General features: G+C 48.1%; 1 protein-coding gene across 1 annotated transcript in view; it reads right to left on the minus strand.

The window, feature by feature from the left end:
* The window catches only part of DSCAM (DS cell adhesion molecule), a gene marked incomplete at both ends in the record, with an annotated part of 461,963 nt that overhangs the window by 91,755 nt on the left and 346,812 nt on the right, over positions 1-23,396 (minus strand). Inside the window, 5 exon segments of the mRNA XM_079762252.1 lie at positions 7,067-7,137; positions 15,744-15,911; positions 18,186-18,314; positions 18,907-19,003; positions 20,050-20,246. Of these exon segments, the coding sequence (XP_079618378.1) occupies positions 7,067-7,137; positions 15,744-15,911; positions 18,186-18,314; positions 18,907-19,003; positions 20,050-20,246 (662 nt within the window).

Consider the following 23,396-nt stretch of genomic DNA (forward strand, 5'->3'; position numbering starts at 1 on the left):
CAGAAAAGTCTCCCAGGGCAGTTGGCTCATGTTGCCCTGGCCAGAGGGCCTCCTGCCCCAGGCCTTGAAGCACTCTGTCCAGTGTTTTATTTTTTAATATATTTTTATTGATTTCAGAGAGGAAGGGAGAGGGAGGGAGAGATGGAAACATCAATGGTGAGAAAGAATCACTGATGGCTGCCTCCTGCACGTCCTCTACTGGGGATCGAGCTTACAACCCAAACTTGTGTCCTGACCGGGAATTGAACCATGACCTCCTGGTTCATAGGTCAATGCTCAACCACTGAGCCACTATGTCCAGGCTCTGTCTAGCATTTTATTTTATTTATTCATTTTTATGTGTGGTTCTTTTTTTCTGTCCAGCATTTTAAATGATGAAGGTAACATCAGCCTGTTTGCCTTGCCTTGGGAGAGATGTCTGCGACATAGCAGGTGTCATTTGATGTCTACGGACTTCTTGTTTAGACATAGGTTTTCTTTTATTTTCTTTCATTTTTCATTCTAATTCTGCGCTCCAAGTACTAACTTATCTACCTCATTTGATTTCTCTAATGAAATGAGAAAAGTCACCAGCAAGTTGGCTCCATGACAGCAAAGAAAATTAAGCACATTAAATAGTGTGCACTCATCCGCTCACTCCACGGATTCCATTCTATTTATGTATAGTCATGTGCTGCTTAACAACAGGACATGTGCTGAAAAATGTGTCCTTAAGTGGTTTTGTTGTTGTATGAACATCACAGAACACACTTAACGCAAACCTCGATGGGATAGCCCACTGTGCACCTGGGCCGTGCGGTTTACCACCTTCGTACGTGCGGTTCGTCATGGGCAGAGACATCCTTATGCCATATTCACTTTAATGTGATCTTCAGATTTGTTCTCTGTGAAAAGTGGAGTCAGTATTTTATGAAAACCAGCAAAACTATACTGCAGGCAGTCTTTTGAATGTTTTTCTTGAAATTACTACTTATTTATCTGTTACTAGACTATTTGAAATACAAATTTTATTCAGCATAAAAATTTCATAATATTTGCATTTACTGGGACATCTTTGCTATCAGAAAGGGCCCTGCTGTCCAGAGCCATCAGAAGGTTGAGCATCCAGTGCGGGGATCAAATCTGGGCTGTTATTCAAGGACCAAACTACATACTCTACCTGCTCTCATGTCCTCTGTTCCCGTGGCTCTCCAGCCCATGCTATGAGCTGAGCAGGAAGAGAACGTGCCACTGAGATGTGCTGTTATCTATTTGTCTATGACATAAGGGAAAGGGCACTCAGACTGACACTGCTGAAAAGGGTTCAAGTCTCAGCAATGACAAAGCAACTCGCTCAAGGTCATTTTTATTGAAGTAGAGACCAGAAGGTATCTAATTTTCTTGAAGACCAATTCTAAGTCACCTTCATACCATGTCACAGTATTCTTATTATGCACAACTTACTTGCTGTAGATGCATTTCATTTATGCTAATCCGACTTTATGCCTAATGTAATAGCATACTGTCCAGTTACATTTGTATGTATACTCTTCATTTTTCACTGTGAATATAACATGGTCATACACATCTATGACACTAAGTATTCATTGCTAAAATTACTTATAGTGTGCTTACTAGACGATTAAGTAATTTTTAGTATTATCCTGACCATAAGCAATTTTTATCCTAATAGCCTAACTTTAGAACTTAATCCACTTATAAACTCTGATGTTGATGTACTAAATCAAGAAAGACCTAGGGCAGCTCATCAATAAAAGTCCAGAGTGTGCCCAGCCAGCATGGCTCTGTGGTTGAGTGTTGACCTACGAATCAGGAGGTCATGGTTCAATTCCTGGTTGGGGCACATGCCCAGGTTGTGGGCTCCATCTCCAGTGTGGGGGTGTGCAGGAGGCAGCCCATCAATGAATCTCTCTCATCATTGATGTTTCTCTCTCTCTCCCCCTCTCCCTTCCTCTCTGAAATCAATATTAAAGATATATTTTTAAAAAGTCCAGAGTGCTCTTTTAGTTGTAGTCTCGGATCCTACTCATTAATCTTACTTGCATTTAATGCTCAACCACTGAGCCACACCGGCCGGGCTTTTACTTGCATTTCTGATAAAAATTCTCTAAGTAAAAGAAAACAAGACCATCCTTGCTACCCAGCTCCTTGTAACCTGCTAGTTTATAACCTAACCATCTAAAGCGAACCGTGGAAGTGCCCGCCCTCTGATGTCCTACCCGGTGCCGGGTTTACCCAGGCTCCATGCAAAGCTTTCAGAAGAAACCATCTGAAAGGATTGCCAACTGGGGAATGTACATGGCCTTCGTCCTAGTCTCTAGTCCAAGTTCAATTTATGTCCTGTCAGGGTCCATTAGCTGGAGAGGTACAGCTTTCTACTGGGACTGAATGGAGACATGTTTCCTATGCTGAGTCCCAGCCAAGGTCTCCCCCCAGCACGTCCGGGTGTCAGACCTGGATCCCACACTCTTGGCAGCGGAACTGCTTTTGTGAAAGTGGCAGCATCTTCTCACTGCACTCGGAGGCAGGGAACCAAGAGGACTGCCTGCTGGGGCTGGGAGGCCAGCCAGGAGCCTTACACGGGCCGCTGTTGGCTCTGCTCTGGGAAGATAACTGGGGTTCTTGGAGAAGACCAATCACAGGGCTAAACTAGAGGGCTAATTCAATGGACAGATGGAGAGGGATGCAGACTCCATCCCAAATGATGCAAATAAGCAATGAATGGCTTTAGAAAAGGTCTCTGCATAATTTATATACCCACAAAAAGTAAGATGCATATGTAGTCAGGCAAGGCTTTCTAAGGAGTCCAGAGGTTTCCAAAGGAAAAACTGCCTCCTTGATATAAATTATTTAACACAAACGTGAACACTGGGAGTGATTCCTGTATTTGTTTAATAAAATTAACTGCTTCTACTGAGGATATAGAGAACAAACAAAATATTCCCTCTACCTTCACAATGCTTATAGTCTAGTCATCTGTAATAAGTCAGGAGAGAATGATCGTACTCTATATGGATGATTCAAAGATTTTGAAATTTTAGTTTTTCATATTCTCTTGTTACAGGGGAAAGACTTATTAAAGTAAAGAGGGCTGGCAGTCCCTTGAGTACTTGTAAGGCATGTAGGCCATCAGGCTTTTTGATAAAGATGATATAAATACAACCCTAGCACCAACCTATTTGTTCATAAAAGTAAACTTTTGTAATGTTTCATAGCCTAAGGATTAAAGGGAGAGTGAAAAATTTAAGCAAAATTAATTCCACTGCTATAGAAACATAGGGTGCTGACTTACTCAAGTTACTCTATTTATAGTTTGGTAAGAAAATGACAGTAGGTAAAAATGTCCATTTTCCCCGTGTTCTCTAACTTGAATGGGGCCGGGGAGAATTTATAACACGAGGGTGGAAGGAACCAGAAAAGACACTGGTATTTGTTGAACCTTACTGTGCGTGAGCCACCACCTTGGCCTGCACAGGCACCCATGTATGAGTCTCTTAGAAGCCCACAGGCAGTGGGGCAGCTGGGGTGGGGTCCTCTGTGATAGCCCTCCGATCTTCGGCAAGTCCTTCCAGCTTCAGGAACCCCCTCTATGCAAAACGGGGGTCCTCCCAGTGCTCAGAGCTAATGACAGAATCATGCAAGAGATGGGTGCGGCGCTTGGCAGAGAGCGGGTGCTCAGGAAGAAGCCTTGCCCAGGACTCCCAGGACGTACCCGGGCGAGCAGGTGCTCCTTTCCCAACACGCGTGCCATTTCCTGGAGGCAGAGGGGTTTCAGGGCGGGAGTCGAGTGGAGCCCGCAGTTCATTAAATCATTCCGATGAAGGTCACTGGCTTTACATGGCAGACTGAGCCCTTTCCCACTGTAAGAGCTCATCTTGGCAGCATGTAATAGATTGTAATGAAGCCTCAATTAGGTAGAATTATTGGGGATTGTGGAGATATGGTGTTCTCATTAAAAGTACTCTTCAGATTGCTGATATTTAATTATGTCCCCAAATACTCAATATTCATCCTTTATGGAAGCCATGTGTCTCTTCTGTAACATGGCTTCTCCTAAATAAAATCTCGGCCAGAGGGTATGACACTGAGGCTCAAGAAAGTGGTAAAGGTGTCAGGATTTTTATCCCGAGTCCTCAGCCTCACCATGGTTTTCAGCACCGCAGTATTTAAGCAATTGGAAATCTCATTATTTGGGACAGCCCGTGGCTCTAAAAATATTCCTCATTCAAAACAAAACGTTTACATCAATAGGAAAAACATCTCTGCCTCATGTCTCTCTGGAGAAATGTTTTGCCATCAAAGATGAATGAGACGCTCCCGGCCTCTGAGGAGCCCAGAGAACAGCAGAGAGATGCGACTGAACGGATGCAGAGACCGTGTGAAGGGAACAGCAGTGAGCCATCTCCAAGAGTAACGGGTGACACAGAGGATCAAACGGCTGCTTCCACCTTGGAGATCCACACGTGGCCACCGAGAGAGGCAGGCCGGACCGGAGGGCTGAGTACGACTGGACAGGCGAGGGGAGAAGGTCATGAAGAGTGTGCGATGGCAGAGGAGAAGGAGAGAGGCGAACAGCTTGGGGGGACCTGCATGGTCCCCCATAACTGGGGGAAGGACCGAGCAACAAACCTAAAACAGGCGTTGCAGCCTGACTTGGACCGGCCTAGAGCGTCTTTTGGGTTTTGGTCTCTATTCAGTAGGCCTTAGCCCCCTGTGCCAGACTTGATAATGTCAACATTTGAAATTTTTCTTTGACAAAAGAAATAACAAATAAAAAGGGAAAGCTGTTCATTTTGTTCAACAGAAGGTGTATGTTACAGAAGTGTTGCTGGTAGAATAGTTAAATTGAACATCTGCCCCCTGAGTTATAGAAAGCCACCGCCCTGGCCGTTAAGAGGTTCAGCAACTAAAGGAGCCATTTTCCCACCCAAACCCCAGAGCTCTTCTCCCCTCTATCGCCCGTCCCCCCTTGGAGCACATCATTTACTCCCCATCAGTTGCCCTGTGACCCTGAGTGAATGAGTTCCCAACACAGATGTCTTACATACAACCCCGGTGTTTACATCCCAGCTGCCTGAGGGAGGTGGGCTCCCTCCTGGGCTAACATAACTGCTCCTTTCTTTCCGTCCTTCTTCCTCCTCCTTTCCTGCCACCTCCTGACACAACCTGTAAACCTGGAACTTGTCCCATGCAGGAAAGGCATACTGTATGCACCATGTCATATCCCACTTTGCATCTGCTTTAGATGATGGATGAGCGCACACAATTTGGTTGAGTGGGACACTTTCCTTACATAATCGGGCCAACGTACGGGCAGCCCTTACCTCATCCGGTGTGAGTTCAGCCTCAGGCCCGTCTGCGTGCGGACAGGCCGGTCAACAACCCCCGCTACGGAGACAGATCCCTGTTCCGTGAACAGCATCCTACAACCGGTTCACGACCTCATGGAAACAAGCTTCCTCTGAATAGCCCATGACACGTCCAGAGGAAATTTAACTGCAATTACTGACTTTGCTGCTGCGTTTGATGGAGATGAAAGAAGGTGAAGCCTTTTAGAGCCTGAAGAGCTCCCATGCTTGGTTACAAGGGCTCTGTGGACAGGCACCTCTCTCAAGCGGGACCCCAAAAGCTTTAGGGGCCACAGCAATCGCTGGCCTTTTTCAGGGGCGCACACATACAAGGGAACAAGGAGGGCGAGTGGGTGAGACTTCCCAGCCTTTCATCCAGCCAGAGTGAGCCAGCGTTCCGTTTGTAGAGTGGCCGGGACGCGTGAGGGGTTAGGGCTTGCTGAGTGCCTTTCATGACACGTGTGTGATGCTCACAGCTGGCGGATGTGCTCACAAAGATGAATGACACCCTTCCCCCACCGCGGCCGCACTGTCTGAGCAGCTGAACCATCGTGGCCCGCTGCCCGCTGGCATCGCGACTCACTGACACAAAGGGGCCTGCTGCAGGGGCTCGTGTTAACAACAAAGGGGTACCCACCCCTGCAATGAAAATCCCCTTTTATACCGACGTTGGTCACTGAGTGACAGAGCTCATGCTCCAAGGGAAAAACAAGGACAGGCTTGGTTTTTATGGTTCCGGGAGGGGTGCACCTGAAAGACCTCATTGGGCCCCCTCCCCTTCTCTGAGTGAGAAAACAGAAAAAAGGGGGAGGCAAGAGGCAAGGAGAAAACCCATGCGATGAGAGAAACCAGGAATGGGATTCATGAGCGCAACTTCACAGACGTTCTGACCCAACCACAGTACCCCAGATACAGTGGAGTTTGGCCCAATGTGTTTGTCTCCAAGAGCACATGAAGGGGTGACTAGTTCCCAAAGCAGTTTCACCCACCAGGTAAGGGACGCCAGGTGAGGTCCCTGGAGAGTGGTGCCTAATGCGCTAGTCTGTGATGAGCTGGCACCGGAATAAGACTCTACCGCTTGCTTTATTGGGAGCTTTGCTATGGAACCCTGGGCAAGACAAAGCAGCGGTCTGTCTGCACATGACTCAAGCTTCCTTCCTCTTCCAGCGATGGCCAGCGCCCCCTGCTGGCCAGCAGCAGTCTGCACCTGCCGGCTGCACATGAGGGACCACTGCCTGGGATGCAGCCTGCTGGATGGTGCAGTTGCTGGTGAGGAAATGGGGGGTTGGGGGTGTGTGTGCTCAAGGACACAGCTAGCAGGTGGCACAGGGAGGACTTCTCTCCTTCCTGCCAGCTCAGTGGGCTCACCACACACCGTGATTGCCACTCAGGAAAAGCAATTAGAAACGGTCTCCCCTAGGGGGCAATCAGAGGTGCATTCAGGCAGTCTTTCCACGATTTGTCTGGAGACCAGCACTTAGGACTCAATCAGGATTCAAAGAATAAAAACAAGACACAGCCACGCCACTCTCTGTGGATGTGGAATTTGCTGTAAAGTATTAGAAATGTGGATACAGATCCTGGATTTTAAGAAAAGGCCTCTTAACCTAATTTGGCAAAACTGAATGTTAGTGTCTCAGCATCATAACAGGTAACATGAGTGAGGTGCTCGCCTCCATGGAAACCGTGCCGGGAAAGCAAGCGTCTGCGTGGTTTACCTTCCAGGTGACCCTGATGCTCTGAGACGAGATGGGCTCCAGGTGGACTTCCTGAGGTGGGCCATCAGGAGCTGAAAGACCAAAACCCACAGACCGTTAGAGGCGGGTTCCACGTGGACTGACACCTACACAGCAGGGCCAGGCCCGAAGACAGGCCGCTCAGCACCAACACGCATGTTGGGGGCACGCCAATCTGGCAGAGTCACTGTGCACTGAGTACCTTGGGGCTCTCCTGCTCCCGGGAAAAGTGACTCTCCAGGGCTGCCCTCACCTTCTTCTTCTCCATGGCCTTGACAACTTGATCAATAAACTGAAGTGTGAGCAAGTCAACGGGTAAAACAAGACATTTCTTTTATAAAACTCTGCCTGTGAAGCATTTGAGTAAAGGCCCTTCTCTTTCCCTTGGAAGTCTCTGTTAGTGACATGGCTTTGGGGTCGACCAGCTACTCAGAGCTACCGAGGCAAAGAAAGAGAGAGAGAGAGAGAGAGAGAGAGAGAGAGAGAGAGAGAGAGAGAGAGAGAGATAGGATCCTTCTGCCTGAGTCTCTGTGTTTGCTTTAGTTCTTCATACTTTCCAATTAAATATTCTTGTTAACTAGGGGCCATGGCCACAGATGGCAGAAGCAAAGTTAAAAAGCAAAAGTGTGCAACTCACACCAACCTATTTCTAATGGCTGTTGGGTTCCAATTACATCCAGTTACAGTCAATTAGCACGTATTGGAAATGTACTGTGTGCTAAGTACATCGTGTAGAACTAAGGGATGTAGAGCATGCTTGTCCCCCTGAGTTTGTGATCTAACCAGGACAGACGAGATGACACAGCTATAGTCAAGTGTCATCTGAGAAGCAGAAGCAAACAGTGGCTCAGGAGTCAGCAGGGAGAGACCACTTTGAATGGAAAAGTGTTGTTCGGTTGATGACTGTGGTCACAGCTGCACAAGGCCCATTTCTGTGGACATGGCGCCCTTGGCAGGAGGGCGAGGAGCATAGGGGGCTAAGAAAGCAGAAGTAGTGAATGTAAGCTCCTTGTGAAGAATTTGAAAGTGAAAGGAAGGGTAGTGATAAAGGTCAGATTGGAAACAAGGTCAAGGGAAATGTTTCCCTTTTTTCAGAGAAAGGAGTTTTGAATAACAGGATGCACAGATGCTTCTCATCTTACCAGGGGGTTATATCCTAATGAACACACTGACAGCTGAAAACATCGTAAATGAAAATGAATTGAATACCACACCGTAGTCTATGGTTGTTCACTCTTGTGATCGCGTGGCTGGGAGCTGTGGCTCCCTGCACCTGCCCAGCCTCACCTAAGTATCATCCAGCATATTGCTAGCCCAGGAAGAGGTCCACATTCACTTGGGAGTATGGTTTCTAGTGAATGCATATCACTTTGGCACCATCATAAAGTCAAAAAATCAAAAGTCGTCTCAGCCAGTGTGCTCAATGGCTGGGCATCAACCCATGAACCAGGAGGCCATGGTTGGATTCCTAGTCAGGTCACATGCCTGGGTTGTGGGCTCAATCCCCAGTGTGGGGTACACTGGAGGCAGCTGATCAATGATTCTCTCTCATCATTGATGTGTCTATCTCTCTCTCCCTCCCCCTTCCTCTCTTCGAAATCAACAAAAACATATTTTAAAAAAATCATGTTTTAAAAAAACCATCATAAGTCAGAGACTGTCTGTAGTTGCTAAGTTGATGGGCATTTCAATCTTTCTTCCTGAGTTCAAATTCAGACATTACCACTTAGTAGATGTGGGTGTTTTTGTTTGTTGGTTGGTTTTGCTTTGCTTTTGAAGGCAGGTTACATAACTTCCCTGTGCCTCAGTCCCCTTCTCTATATAATGGGACAATAAAATTTATATCATAATGTTATGTAAACAACCTAAGACACATGTTGGAGTGGTGGCCAATATAATTAGGAAGATTTTTTTTGACTCTGCATGTTCCATTCTAAGTTTCTAAAATATTGTAATAAAAACTTTATATTAAAAAATTAGTCTGCTTTCAGCCCTTGTAACCAAGCATGGGAACTCTTTTAGCCTTTCCTTACAGCTCCTGAGCTGTAATTTTTTCATGGGCCCTCATCTCATTGCAAAGAAACAATTTCTGTAAAATTATAGTCTAAGGCAGATTGAATTTCTAACGCTGAAAGTGTTGAAGATCAGCAATTAGGTATCCATTTATTTAACTAAATTGGAAAGTTGTATTGACCTTGACATTTAAGAATTTATATACATGTTTTTGAAGGGAAACTCTAAAATATATATATATGTAGTATAATTTCTTCTTTTTTAAAACAAAACAAAACAGAATAATTAGGTCTTCCCTGAGGGAGGAAGAAGGCTAGAAATAAGAATTAATAATGAATGTGATTTTCCAAAATAAATAATCTGCATTTCTACAGAAGCCCAAACTTTTCAATCAGTAAAACAGTCATAGGTGAAGACAAAATGTACAGTTCCTAATGTTTTTACCAGGCAAGGCAACTTTCACTAATTCTGTTTGGCTGGAACTACAGTGATGGCAGACCCTTGGGCATTGCCAGACCCACAGGTCTCCACTCTTGCTTCCTCTTGGGTCACCCAGGCTGGCTCCGCCTCCCTCCCTGCTGAACCTGCTCCTCAGCTTCCTGCTTCCCTGACTGCTCTTTGTGGCTCTCAGTGGACGGTCCTCTCTCTCACTTCCAACCAGTGACACCAAGACTCAGCCTCAGTGCTCCCCTCTGCCCTCAAAATATTCTCTCCTGGCTTCACCCGGAATCTTGGTGATAAGCCAATCATTCCACTGGCTGAACGACCCCAGTGGGAATCACCCCCAGATGCCCATCTCTGGTTTCCTGATTGGGGAATCAAGCTATTGAGGTTCTGCTATGTGCGAGTTCCTAAACTAAGCGAGGGCTGGAGTGCAAACATGGATAAAAAATGGACTGAGGGACAACTGCCGGTGCCACAACCACGTGCTGCTCTCTGCTAGAGTAGTGCGGTCCAGGGGGATGCTCTTTGTTCGGTAAAGGAGGCCAAGACTGTTCAGTAAAAATCAAAATAAAACCAAGAAGAACTGACACCTGGAAGAGCAAAGGATAACTTCATTTAAATAATGATTTATCAAATAAATTGCTAAGTTATTTACACTATTTTTCATTGAGCCCCTATTATATGGTTCTAAGTGTCTGGGATATAGCAGTGAACAAAACAAGCAACTATTCCTACCCTTGTGAAAGGGAGGAAATAGATCATAAACCAAATAAATCAATACATTGTATGGTGTGTTTGATGGTAATAGATGCTATTTTTAAAAAGCAAAGTGTTAACGGAGGGAGGGGATCAAGGGTGACAGAGTGGGCTGCGGGTTGAACTTGGAATGAGGAAGAGGGTCAGGGTAGGACTCATTAAAAATATGTTATTTGAGCAAAGCTTGAAGGAGGTATGGAAGGAGGGGAAGAGCACTCCAGAACAATCCCAGAATATTCCAGAATATACCAGAACATTCCAGGGGAGCTGGCGGGAGTACACTCAGCATGAATGGGGAACATGGAGGAGGTCAGTGATTTAATTTCCAATGGAAGCTGGGGAAAGGACAACGGAAGCAGACTGCTGAAGGCTGGGGTCAGGGTGCCCCTGGTTCTCAGTGGGTGGACCCTGTGCATCAGATTCTCTCCTTGAAGAGCACAGTGACGCCAGCCTGGGCTAATGTGCACCAATACTCGTATGTCTATTGTAACACCTCTTACTCCTTAAATAAGGCATCCTACTCCTTAAGCCCCACCATGTCCTCTCAGTACCCAGGAAACTCTTCCTCTGGACCAGGGCTGCTGCTCTGAAATGTGATGAAAGAAGATGCCAAGGCCATTCACTTAGCGCCGGATCCAATGCCAACCTAACGGCTCCACACAGTGACCCTTCCATAATCCCGGCCTTCCATTCTCTGAGGCGTCTGAAAATTCAGTGGTTTTTTTAAGGAGCTCCTGCCTAATTGAACGTCCACGTTCTAAGGACAGACTCATAATGAAAACGATGAAGGGGTGAGCCACCCCAAACTCAGTCCCGGCACTTAGTGGCAGGTGGCCAGGGCACGGCTGCTAATGGGCGAGCTGGCCTGGGTGAGGGTCAGCTGTGGATGTGACAGGCTGATCTGTGCCAAAGAAACAGGGCACGCGCGTCCGTGCACTTCTGCTCCATTAGGAGCTGACCTCATTAACACTGGGCAGAGTCTCCACTTTAGCTTGAGCTTCTCCCCTTCGGGGGGCTCAGGGCTGCAGAGGGGAGTCGGGAGGAGTATGCTGGACAGTGTGACCTCTGCTTCCTGGCTGTGCCCCAAGGTCAAGTGCAGTAGAGCACTGATCCTGCATTTGTGTACTTTCCCGTGAAAACACTCGGTGTTGCGGCGTGGAACAGAGCTATTTCCAGCGGGAGGCAGGGATGCCAGGGACATGGGGTGATTCTTTCTGCACTGGGCTTTGCAATGGAAGCTACCGCAGGAACCTGGGACCCAAATGCCCACTTGGCAAGGTGACAATAGGGATCTGCATGCCTTTTCTGTGTGGGGAAGACAGTGAGTATTTAGGCTTTGCGAGCCCCATGTGGTCTCATATTGTTCTTCGTCCTCTTCTTTTTAAAATGCAAAAGCTGCCCTAGCTGGTTTGGCTCAGTGGATAGAGCATTGGCCTGCAGACTGAAGGGTCCTGGGTTCGATTCTGGTCAAGGCACATGCCCGGGTTGTGGGCTCGATCCTCAGTGGGGGGCGTGCAGGAGGCAGCCAATCAATGATTCTCTCTCCTTACTGATGTTTCTATCTCTCTCTCCCTCTCTGAAATCAATACAAATAAAAATATAAAATGCAAAAGCGATTCTTAGCTCGAGAATTGTAAGTGGACTTTGGCACATGGGCTCTTGTCTGTGACCCCTTAAATGAAAGAAGGGTGGGGCTGATGGTTAATTGGGGTGCAGGGCTGGCCTAAGGGGGAACCACTCTGTCCTCAGCTGCAGCTGATTCTCACCAAACAGGCACTCAAGAGAAGTTCAAAGTTTAACTTTTGACCTGAAGCCTCCAGATTTAAAAACTGGCACCTCGTTGTAAAGACCTGCAAGCAATGGGCAGAAGCAACCCAAACACCTCAGGCCGGCCGCCATGCGAGCTGCGGGTACAGGGCCCCTGGGATACACTCCCCGGTCAGGACACGTGGTATCTTGGACGTAGGCCCGGATGCTTCTCGTGGCCCCGGTGGGAGCTCCAGTGAGCGGGCCTTCTTCTTTCTCCCACCTTCCTCATCTCCCCCTTCAGCCTTACCCTTCACCTTTCTCTACTTTTCTTTCTTTATGAGGTCCTTCAACATTTCAGTGTGGGTTTAATCCACCATATACTTTTTTCAACAGACACACACACACTGCTCATTACTACTCCTCTTCTAAGACCACGCTGTGAGGCATGTTTGTGACTATTCCTCCCACATGTACTGAGCAGTCTCCCTGCTGGATAGCACAGAGCGCCGTGAGAAATGACCACATAGCTCAGAGGCCATTGCCATGGAGATTCCCACTCGGTGCTGGGGGATGGGGGTGGGTGGCAACAGTGCCATCCAGCGAGCCGGGAGAAGGTATCGCGCTGGGGGCCTCCTTGACCTGGCATTTCAAGGAAGAGTACAGAGAGTAAGACATCGACTCCGAGGGCCTTCCAGACGGGGACAGAGCATGCATGCAGAGGGGGAAGGGAAGGGTAGGCTGCCGCTGATGACCATGGGAGTCCAGCGTAGCTGCGAACAGTAATATGGTAGGGCGGGGGAAAGCAGACCTACTCATTTCTCCAGCCAGGGAGGCAGTGAGAGGTGTCAGGGGCTCCAGACTTGGGCACTATATTGCCATAAAAATGAGTAGGTTTCCAGAAGCTTCCACCCAATGATTTTCACAGCTTGAGCAATGGCTACTTTTTATTTATTTATTTATTTATTTAGGAAAAGGGAGCAGTTTGGATGAGGAATGGTCATCTCCACACCTTTGGGCTTCCCTGCCGGAAGTGACAGTAGCAACCAGTGGCCTCTGTGGCAATTCTAGTGATCGTGTGCTTCATCAGGGAGTGGGGTGGTTGTAGTGAAGGTGTGCTTAGTCAGGGTAGTGGGGTAGTTGTAGTTAGGGTGTGCCTGGTCAGGGTAGTTGTAATGAGGGTGTGTAAGGTCAGAGTAGTTGTAGTGAGGGTGTGCTTGGTCAGGGTAGTTATAGTGAGGGTATGTTTGGTCAGGGTAGCGGGGTAGTTGCCCTCTGTTCCACGTGAATCATATGAGGTAAAATGACTTTTCGTTTCAGTCACGCAAACCTAGGCACCCAGACAAAGACAGACTCTGCTTTGGAGCTTTACTCAAGCCTGCTCCTCCCGTTTCATCTTCCCTCCGCTCACCTGCTGGCGAAGGAGCGAGGCTGGCAGCGGGCACCTGGTCAACCACAAGGCTGCTCCAGGAGCCGAGCAGGCGGCTCTGAGCCTGCCTGCTGCAGAGATCCAGGGAGCTGCCTGCAGACCACTGACCAGGCGGCTGATCACCTGGCCTCCTGGCTCAGAGAGGAACGCTGCCATGGCAACTGCCAGCTGCAGCCCAGGTCACCAGGGAAACGAAATAAAAAGCAACAACAACAGCCTTCATAATGGCTAATGGCGATCCGGAAAGCCGCCCCCCAAAGCACCACCAGCAACAGCTAGCTACCTTGAGAAGGCTCTGAAGATGGGCAGTTAGAAAAGGGTGAAGAGGACGGGGAAGGTGGAGCCCTGTATTGTGTTGCATTTTGGGGGCAGCTTATTGTCCCTAAATATCCAGCATAATGAGATTCCAGGAAGTTAGTGGGTTGCTTACATAAATATTTAAATAAGGTTCCATTTTTGCAGGAACATGCAGACACTCCTTTTCCACTTATTTCTGAGAAATGGAAAGTACTTTAAGCTTGGTGTTTTGTCCATTTAGCCAATGTCCGTGGTGAGGAGGAGGAAAGCATCATGATGTCCATTTTGCAGGTAAGAAACCCGCGGAGTACCAAGTATCAGAAACGGCTCATCCTCAGGCACTGAAGCACAAAGCTACTCCCCCCACCCCACCCCCAGCCTTAAGAACAATTTTCAAGCGCCATTATGTCCCAGGGTAGAGAAAAGAGTGCTCATCGCTGTTCAGGAAGAACTGTATATTTTAACCCATTTCCTTGAGGATCTATTGACTACTCATATCAAGAGTTAAATTTCGCATTTGTTCTGATCCAGAAATCCCTCTTCTTGCTGTTTAAACTAAGAAAATGATATTGAAAATAGCAGAATATATACCACAAGGATGTTCATCACAGTGGTGTTCATAATAATGAAAACCAGAACATGACTGGCATGCCTAACAATATGGAATTGGCAAAATACATGGTGAAGGTACCAGTACAAATTGTAGAAAGGTACTTAAGAGATATGTAACAGTGATGTCAATTTGCAATGCCATTAATGAGGACAGCAAGTTCCTGTGCTATCCAGGTGGGAAGGAAGTCAAGGACAACCCTGAAAGAAAAACCTCCTGTTGGACCCCTGATCATGTGGGAATGATCGCCTTAACCTTGGTGACGGAGAAGTAGGGATCTGAGACTGAGCTTCCAACTTCCCCACAGCAGTAGGCAGTGGCTGATTGCTCTGATTGTTGGCAGGAGAAGAAAAGCTAGCTTTGGGGGCTAGACTCTTTGCCCCCCAAAAGATAAGCAGTCTTTGTTTCCTTACCTTTCCTTCCCCCAGAAAACTCAAGGGCAGCTTGCTTCCACCTCTCCTTCTAGGAGTTAGGCTGTCAATCAGCATTCATGGCCACTGCCTAACTGCTCAGTCCTGTACAAATCACTTACTTTCACCCCCTGGTAGCCACGAGTGGGTCACGGTGTTGGAAGGTGTGTGTACACCTGCGTGGGCCTGCATGCCTGTGTGGGTGATGAAACTGTTACAGAATTCATTTAGCGGGTGGTATCAACCTGTGCATAGATAGCTCTAGGTGGTAGGATCATGGAACCTGCTTTGTCTTCTTCAAAATGCTATGTCTATCTTCGAAGTTTTCAAAACTGAGTATGAAATACTTTGTAATAGGAAAACCCCCCAAAAAGTTTATCATAGAAACACTGACATTTCTGGTCAATGAAATAACCTGTACAACCATCTCCCCAGCTGCCCACACAGAGCATATCCTTGCCATTTCCTAGGTAATCCTTCCTCCCTTCAATTCTAACTTGAAATCATTTAGTCTCAGCTCCTTTATTGCAGAAATTATTTTTTAACCACATCTAATTTTAAAGTCAGCACATGCCTAGTTTGAAGGGTTATCATTGAATAGGTAACAATATGTCACCTGGACAGCACAGGGACTTGGGCAAGATATACACTCATGGATCTTCTGTCCACCTGGATCCCATGTATCCAAACAAAGGAAGTGTAACAACGGCAAGGTTCTTTAACTCGCACGAGGTGGCTAGTGTCATCTGTCTTTCTTTTAAGTCTTGGGTAGGAGAACCTTGACCTAAGCCCTATCTGAAGGGCAGTGCCTCCCAAGTAGGAGGCAGAACACTGTCTGTGCTTTGGTGGGGCGTGGAGCTACGGAGAGCTCTCATCAAAGGTCTGATCCTGCATTAACCACCTGAGCCCCAGAGCCAGCTCCAGGCTCCCGGGCCTCCAGCCAGCCACACGCACCTGCCTCGTCTGCGGTGATGGACAGCTCGTTGCTGGGCTCACTCTTGCCAATCCGGTTCTTGGCGTACATGCGGATGCTGTAGGTGGAGGAAGGGTGGATATCAATGATGGTGGCCGAGTTCAGCTGAGGGGAAACATCTTTGGTTCTCTGAGCAGAATCCCAGGAGTCTTTTGGGTTTTGTTTTTCAAAAAAGAAGAGATAGAGACGTGAGTTTTTTTCCCTCTGCCTTTGAAAGTTCACAAGTAGGAATTAAAAACAAAATAAATAAAACAAGAAAGAAAGAAAAGTCACAACTCAAAGTGAAATTCTCAATGCATTGCTCCCAGTGTTCTGGTGGGAGGGCCATCAGCGGAGGGGGGGCAATAGCATACACTCACTGTCTACATTTGAGGGAGACAAGGGTTTGGGCACCTGAGCTCAGGGACCCCCCAGGCAACACACAAGGTCTGTGGGTGGAGATCATGGAGGGGAGATGGCGCAGTGGAAGATCATGTAGTGGAATAGGCCAAGTCTGTGCTCTCATTGGACAAGGTAACAAAAGGAATTAGGGTTTGAACTCCCCTCCACCAAAAAGAAGGTATTTGGAAACCAGCACAATCTTCAGCCAAGAGGATCCCTTCTCATCCCAATGAGGAGTGGTTAAAACAAAATACATATACAAAATTAATCTCAGTCTCCAGTATAAACGCTGCTTAACAAATATATTTCTTAATTCTAATTTGAAATCATTTAATCTCAGCTCCTTTATTGCAGAAATTATTTTTGAACCACAGCTAATTTTAAAGTCAGCACATGCCTAATTTGAAGGGTTATCATTGAATAGGTAACAATATGTACCTGCTGATGTTAGGGCTTCAACCAATCAGGAGAATGTCAGTAAATGGTTCTTATTTCAGAAATAGTTTGGGCAGGTGCTGATTGGGGGTGAGTGATCAAGAGATGATGTTGGTTGTAGAGAACAGAACCCCAGGAGATGAAGGTCGGAGAGGATGCTCACACACTCCTACACCCTAGGGTCTTGTGTGGTGCTCATCATACTTTTGGAATTTCACTGGAAGTCTGTGTTCCCTGCTGGATGTTAAGCCCCATGCGGGCAGAAACCATGCTTGCCATGTTCAATGCCATATCCTCAGTGCTCACACAGAGCCTGAGAAATAATATGGGCATGTTTAATAGATGAGCAAATCAATAGCAGATACACAGACCTCTGTGTCCTGGGAATGACCCCACACTCTTTCCACACTGACCTCCACTATGGAGGTTCAGAGGGCTGCTCTGGCCACCGTAAGTGCAAAAGACTTTCTGGACTTGTAGAACCAATATGTGGCCTCACGCCTACCTTTGCTCTAACTTATCAGGGAATAGAACATAATAGAAACGAAAAACTAATATTCCAGCTAAAAGAAAAAAATGTCATTTGGGTCAAGAGGACTGAGGGTGGAAGACCATGATGTAAAAAGAGAAGACGCTGCAAAAAATAAATGGAAGTTGACTTAATAGAGGACTTACGGGGGGGAGAGACATTAATATAAATGAAATGGCACAGAAATACGAGCCCTTGTCCCAAGGAGAGAAAGCCAGACCTTCCGGAGAAGACATCTAGGACAAGAGAGGGGAAGCCCAGACAGTGCAAGACGCAGAGGAAGTTGCTAACCACCCAGGAGGCTCAGACTCTGTTCCTCAGGGCCCCATCTCCCGGCCTCACCGGCCCTGTCACATCTCCCGGTGCCCGTGTGACTCCTCTCAAGAGGCCCCGTGGGCATCACCTCACCCCCAGGACTCCAGCTGCCTCTCTGGGATGAACAAGCTGAGCGGGCCCCGTGGGCATCACCTCACCCCCAGGACTCCAGCTGCCTCTCTGGGATGAACAAGCTGAGCGGGCCCGGGTTTTCTACATGCGTTTCCCATCAATCCGGACACTTATTTCATGTCCCAATGCCATTTCTAAAAGCACGATTCTTGGGCTCGCGGGGCCATGGCGGGGTAATCACGGTGCCCGCCAAGGGAAAAACAAGCCTGGCGGGTGGCTTCTGAGAACCCTGTTAACCCCGCACATGCTGATGGCGCTCTAATTCCTCGTCTCTTTTGTGAGATGGCAGGAGTCCACATGGGAAGTGCAGGGCAGCCACAGAATCACGATGGTGGCCAGGAGGCAGCAGTTGCCCGCGTGCGGATCGCTGGCAAGAATGCCAGTGGCCTTTGCAATGCAAGACTGAGGCTCAAAGAGAAGGGTGGTGGAGCTGCGCCCAGGAGGCCACTGGACACGAAAACTCCCCCCAAGGAAGCGTGGGGGACCTCACCCAGAAAAGAGACAAACTGGGACAGAGAGCCCCCGAGTTTCCACGAGTCCAGGTTCGCTCTCACAGTGAGACCCGGAAAAAGGAGGGCCACACAGGGCCGTTTGGAAGTGGACATGAGGCCGGAGGAAGCCAAGGACTTACCTGATTTATTTTTGCATTCGATATCGTAGCCCGTGATGGGGCTGTTGCCGTCGAACCCCATGGTCCACCTGAGGGTGATTGTGCGCGCCTTCACGTCTTTGATCTCGATTTCGGGAGGGTCCGGCGGCTCTGTCAATCAACAGGACACAGGCACCTGGTGAGCTCAGACCTGAGGGCCAGGGAGGGGCGGGGGGGGGGGGGGGCTGCTGCATGTGGCTCCCGGAAGCTCTGCCAGCACCCCACGCTGGAGGATGCTTTTTCCCGGGGAGCGTTCTTCTCTCCCTACCCTCATTTTGGGGAGGAGAAGCGTCCCTGTTCCCAGGCTGCCCATCTTCAGAGCATGCGCAGAGCCGGGCCAAACCTGGAGGGTTTAAATGCCGCTCTTCTAGTTTGGAATCTACAACTCAAACGCTATTTTGAGTTAAATGTCAAATGTTAAACTTGTCTTTTCATTCGGATCGTCCGGGGCGAGGAGTCCTAAATTGAGCAGAGAAGGCACTGGCTGCTGGGTCAGATGACCCAGGTCCTTTAAGGACTCCGTTCCCTGTTGGGGCTGCACCCTGACATATTCAGGGGCTCTGCAAATGCTGCTTCCGTTTAGTCAAACCTCCCGGGGAGCGAGGTGCTTCACAGCAAGCTGCACCCACACAGGTGCCTGTGCCTGGGCATGCACTCACTGTCCGGAAACAGCCCTGCGCCGCCCTCTGCTGTCTCTGCCTACCTTGCACTGTGAGCTGAATTATTCCGCGGTCCTCCCCGTAGGAATTGATAGCGTGGCAGGAGAAGAAGCCAGAATCTTCTCTCACCGTCGGCAAAATCTATGTGTAAAGCAGAAAGAAACCCACCTTATCCAGTAACATAGAGTGAGGGTTTGGGTTGCAAAAATCTCTCCATGCCCACCCTCCTCCCACCCCCAGCACACGTATGCAAACACACACACACACACACACACACACACACACACACACACGTCCGGCAGCAAATCATTTCAGCACAATTGCCATGGCAAAGACCGATGGCTTCCATGTACATTAGTGATGTCAGTAGCCGGCTCCTTAAATTGGATGCCTACTTTATGTAGAATGTCATGGTCAAGTTGATAGATATTCCATGTATACACCCCTCACCCCCCCACCCCCATCCCCACAGCCTGCCTTTAAAGCACCCACAGGAGCCCTGCCTAGGGAGACAGGTCTGTGAATGCTGCCAGAGAGCCTCGGGCTGCAAGACCCTCATCGGAGGTTCGCTCCAGGAGGACTGCAGGGCCCGACCAGCGAGTGAATGGACACCCGCTCCTTCCCCTTGTGTGCACCAGCATCACCACCCCCCGGGCTCAAAGCATCACTCAACTGGCTACCAATTGTGCCACACAATATGAGACCAGCACCCCTTTTCCTAGCGTTGGTGATTGCATTTGAAGGACAGGGTTTTGTTACGTTGGGTTTTACCAAAGAAGCAAAATATTTCTCCTTACACTATTTTATCCCAACGCGCATCCAACGTCTGTTTTTATGGGACGTTAAAACCTGCGACAGCATGGGCTGCCATTCCTCCAGGATGAACTGCCTTGAAGGAACTCTAGTTCTCGGGTTTTTTGTTTTTGTTTTTGTTTTTAAATTACAGTTGGGTTCCCTGCCGTGTTTGTAATAATTTTACTCCTACTAACACTGAGGAGAAAGCACGGTTTTTGCAGCTCCTCGCTAATCTCTCTGGATGAAGGGGAGGGAAATGGTGCTTCATGAGAAAGCTCCAAAAGCTTGCTCGCTGCTTGTTTATCCCCCACACGCACCCACCCAGGTGGAAAGACAGGCCCATTCAGCCCATGAGCTTAGATTCTGATCTGCGGGGCGTGCCATGCTTTTACCTGCAGAGTGGAGATCACCTCCTCGCCCACCTCCTTGGTGGACACCAGGTAGCGGGCCATCTCGGGGTTGATGATGCGGTCCTCCTTCTCCCAGCGGACGATGATGGGCTTCTCCCCGTGGGCCGTGCAGCTCATTTCCTTCTTCTGCCCCTGAGTGGCCAGGGTGGTGTTGGGATAGGACGTGATCATGGCAGGAACTGAAAACCCAAAGGGAAACGACTTATTCGGCCCCGAGGGGGTCTCGATGTCCCCCTAACGCTCGGCTAAGTCATTCTCCAAGAGGCGTTCCTCCAAAATAAAACCTACTCACGAAACCGCTGAGCTAGAATCGGGATGAAAATAGAGGGGAGGTGGCAGAAAAATGAAACGTGACCCAGTGAGCCCTAAGCAATGTTGCCGTGTGGCTGCACGCACAGGGGATGGCTCTCTCTTCCAATCCCAAGAGGGCAGACGTGGGTCCCAGGCATGGCCCACGTCCCCTAGGGCACTTAGGAAAAAGTCTGTACTTGACAATTGGACTGGGAAGGAGGCTTCCATTAAGAATTATGCTCCTTGTTCTGTAATCACAAGTGTTTCTACCATTTTCAACCACGGACATGAAACCTTACTAAGGAGTGTAGGCAGAGCTCTGATCATTGCTGACCAATCCCTGAAATTCCTCCCTGACACCCCCATTTCCCACCATCGCTACCCACTTTCATAGTCGCTGAGGGACCTCAGACCTCCTCTTCTCGCATGACCTAAGGCAGGAAATCACATCCCTGATTCACTGAGAAAACAGGAACCTGGATTTGTGAAACGTCTCGAGTTCCCTCTCCCCCACCTCATATTTGTCTGTAGACTTCCATTCTTGGCAGTATAGTGCGTGACAAAAGATTGCACTCCCAGTCCCCAAACCACCTGGAAAGGCAGGGTAACAGACTAAATTTATAGGAAAGTGGGAGAAAACCCAGGAGCCAGGATCCAAAGTGGCTGTTGGAAGGCCAGAGATAGTGTGATGCCAGAACTCTGCTACCTGAGGGCAGGGAACTCAACATGAGACCTCCATCCTGGGCTCCTCAAAGAGCTCCATCTTCAGAGCAAGAATATAAGCCCCCAAAATCCACACTGACAAAGGGAGAAGCAAACGCCTCGGCTCCGGGAGGAGCAGGAAGCAGAATGGACCACTGGTCCCGTCTCTCTCCTCAGTCGTGGATATTCCTGCTTCAAGTTCACACCCTGCACCATCAGAGTTCTGGGTGCTACTGGACCCCTTGGAGTGGGATATGTGGAACTTGCACATCTTGTGTGTGGATGGAGAGCTGAAAGGGAAGCTCACACCTTGACCAAGGAGGAACTGGGCAGGCACGTTGGACTTCTGTGCCCTGGGCAGTGGGCACACCTGCTCTGTGCACGGAGCCTTGCATGGAGCCCAGCCTGCCATGACGCTGTGACACATGCTCATGGTGCTGGGGACCACTTCCCCGAATGTAGTTATGGGAGAGGCCAGGCCAATCTGTGAGCTTCTCCTGACATGTCTCCATACCACTTTTCCTTTAATCATAGAGCGAGAATTTTCTTTATAGTGGTGCTGTCTCAATCTAACCATAAACCTCAACCATATATGTATGAGACAAATGAAGTATCATAAATTGTGTCTAAGAGCCTCCAAAGTAGCCCTAAAAATTTACAAAATGTCTATCCTTTGCTTGATTCTGAACCCAGGGATATGATTTATTGGGCCATCGTAAACTCCAACAGTAGGCATGGACCACTGACCTCAAGCAGAAACTTCCAGTTGCCTCCCCAAGCCCACTTTTCCTTTTCCCCCCAAGTTTTTAACATGCAACATTGTTACATGTTAATACATAAAATATGCCTGAATCAAACAGTGTGTTCATGAGCCTTTCTTATAGCTAGGTGTTGCCATATGACTGAGTTCAAGGCAATGACATATCTAGGACTTTGGGGAGGCATGCTCAGCTGGATGGACTCCCTTTGGGCTTCCTCTATTCCCTCCTGTGCTCGCCTGAATTTAGGAACTGAGAGCTGGAGCCCCAGCAGCCCTCTTGAGCCATGAGGCGACTTTGACGATGGGAACCTGGGTGCTGGATGACACCCTGAAGCTGTCCTCTCAAACCTGGCCTGCCTCATTGCAGAGGAAGTTGACATGAGAAAGAAATATGCTACTTTATTTATCCATTATTATCTTGAATTTTTCTGCAATAGGAGACTAGAATTGTTTGTTTTTTTTAAAATATATTTTATTGATATTTTACAGAGAGGAAGAGAGAGGGATAGAGAGTTAGAAACATCGATGAGAGAGAAACATCGATCAGCTGCCTCTTGCACACCCCCTACTGGGGATGTGCCCGCAACCAAGGTACATGCCCTTGACCGGAATCAAACCTGGGACCCTTGAGTCCGCAGGCCGACGCTCTATCCACTGAGCCAAACCGGTTTCGGCGAGACTAGAATTGTTTTGAGCTGACCGTAATCACAGGTCTACACTCTTGGGGAAATATGGCACATGCTCTGTATTGGAAAAAATGATTTCTATTTGAGGGCTCTGTAGGAAGGATGTAAGGACACCCAGCTGCATACTCATGGTTTTGGGTGGTTGCCGCCGGCTTACTGTGTAACCTTAGGCCAGTGGTTCTCAACCTTTCTAATGCCGCGACCCTTTAACCTTTTGCACTCGGATGTCGAGTGTGACTTGAGACGGTTAGCATTAGAATAAAGGAATCGAGAAAAAAGCAAGCGAGTGCAAAGGGTTAATACAGTTCCTCATGTTGTGGTGACCCCCAACCATAAAGTTATTTTCGTTGCTACTTAATAACTGTAATTTTGCTACTGTTATGAATCGTAATGTAAATATCTGTGTTTTCCGATGGTCTTAGGCGACCCTGCTAGCAGTTCTCAACCTGTGGGCCGCCTAAGACCATCGGAAAACACAGATATTTACATTTACGATTGAGAACCGCTGCTGTAGAGCCTAAGGCCATTGGAAAACACAGATATTTACATTACGATTCATAACAGTAGCAAAATTACAGTTATGAAGTAGCAATGAAAGTAATTTTATGGTTGGGGGTCACCACAACATGAGGAACTGTATTAAAGAGTCGCGGCATTAGAAAGATTGAGAACCACTACCTTAGGCTTTCACTTAATCACTTAATGCCCCAGTTATGTCCTTTGTCAAATGGAGATGACAATTGTTGAGAGGATTAAAAGAGCCAGCACAGAGTCCGTGCTACATGAGCCCACATGGATGGCATCCCATGGACCTGATGGCAGGGCCTCCTTCAGGTGAGGAGTGAGTGTGGGCTTTGATTGAAGGCTCCTTTACTAAAGACATCTTCAGT

The sequence above is a fragment of the Cnephaeus nilssonii genome, assembly GCF_951640355.1.
Source record: "Cnephaeus nilssonii genome assembly, chromosome: 3".
NCBI classification, from domain to species: Eukaryota; Metazoa; Chordata; class Mammalia; order Chiroptera; family Vespertilionidae; genus Cnephaeus; species Cnephaeus nilssonii.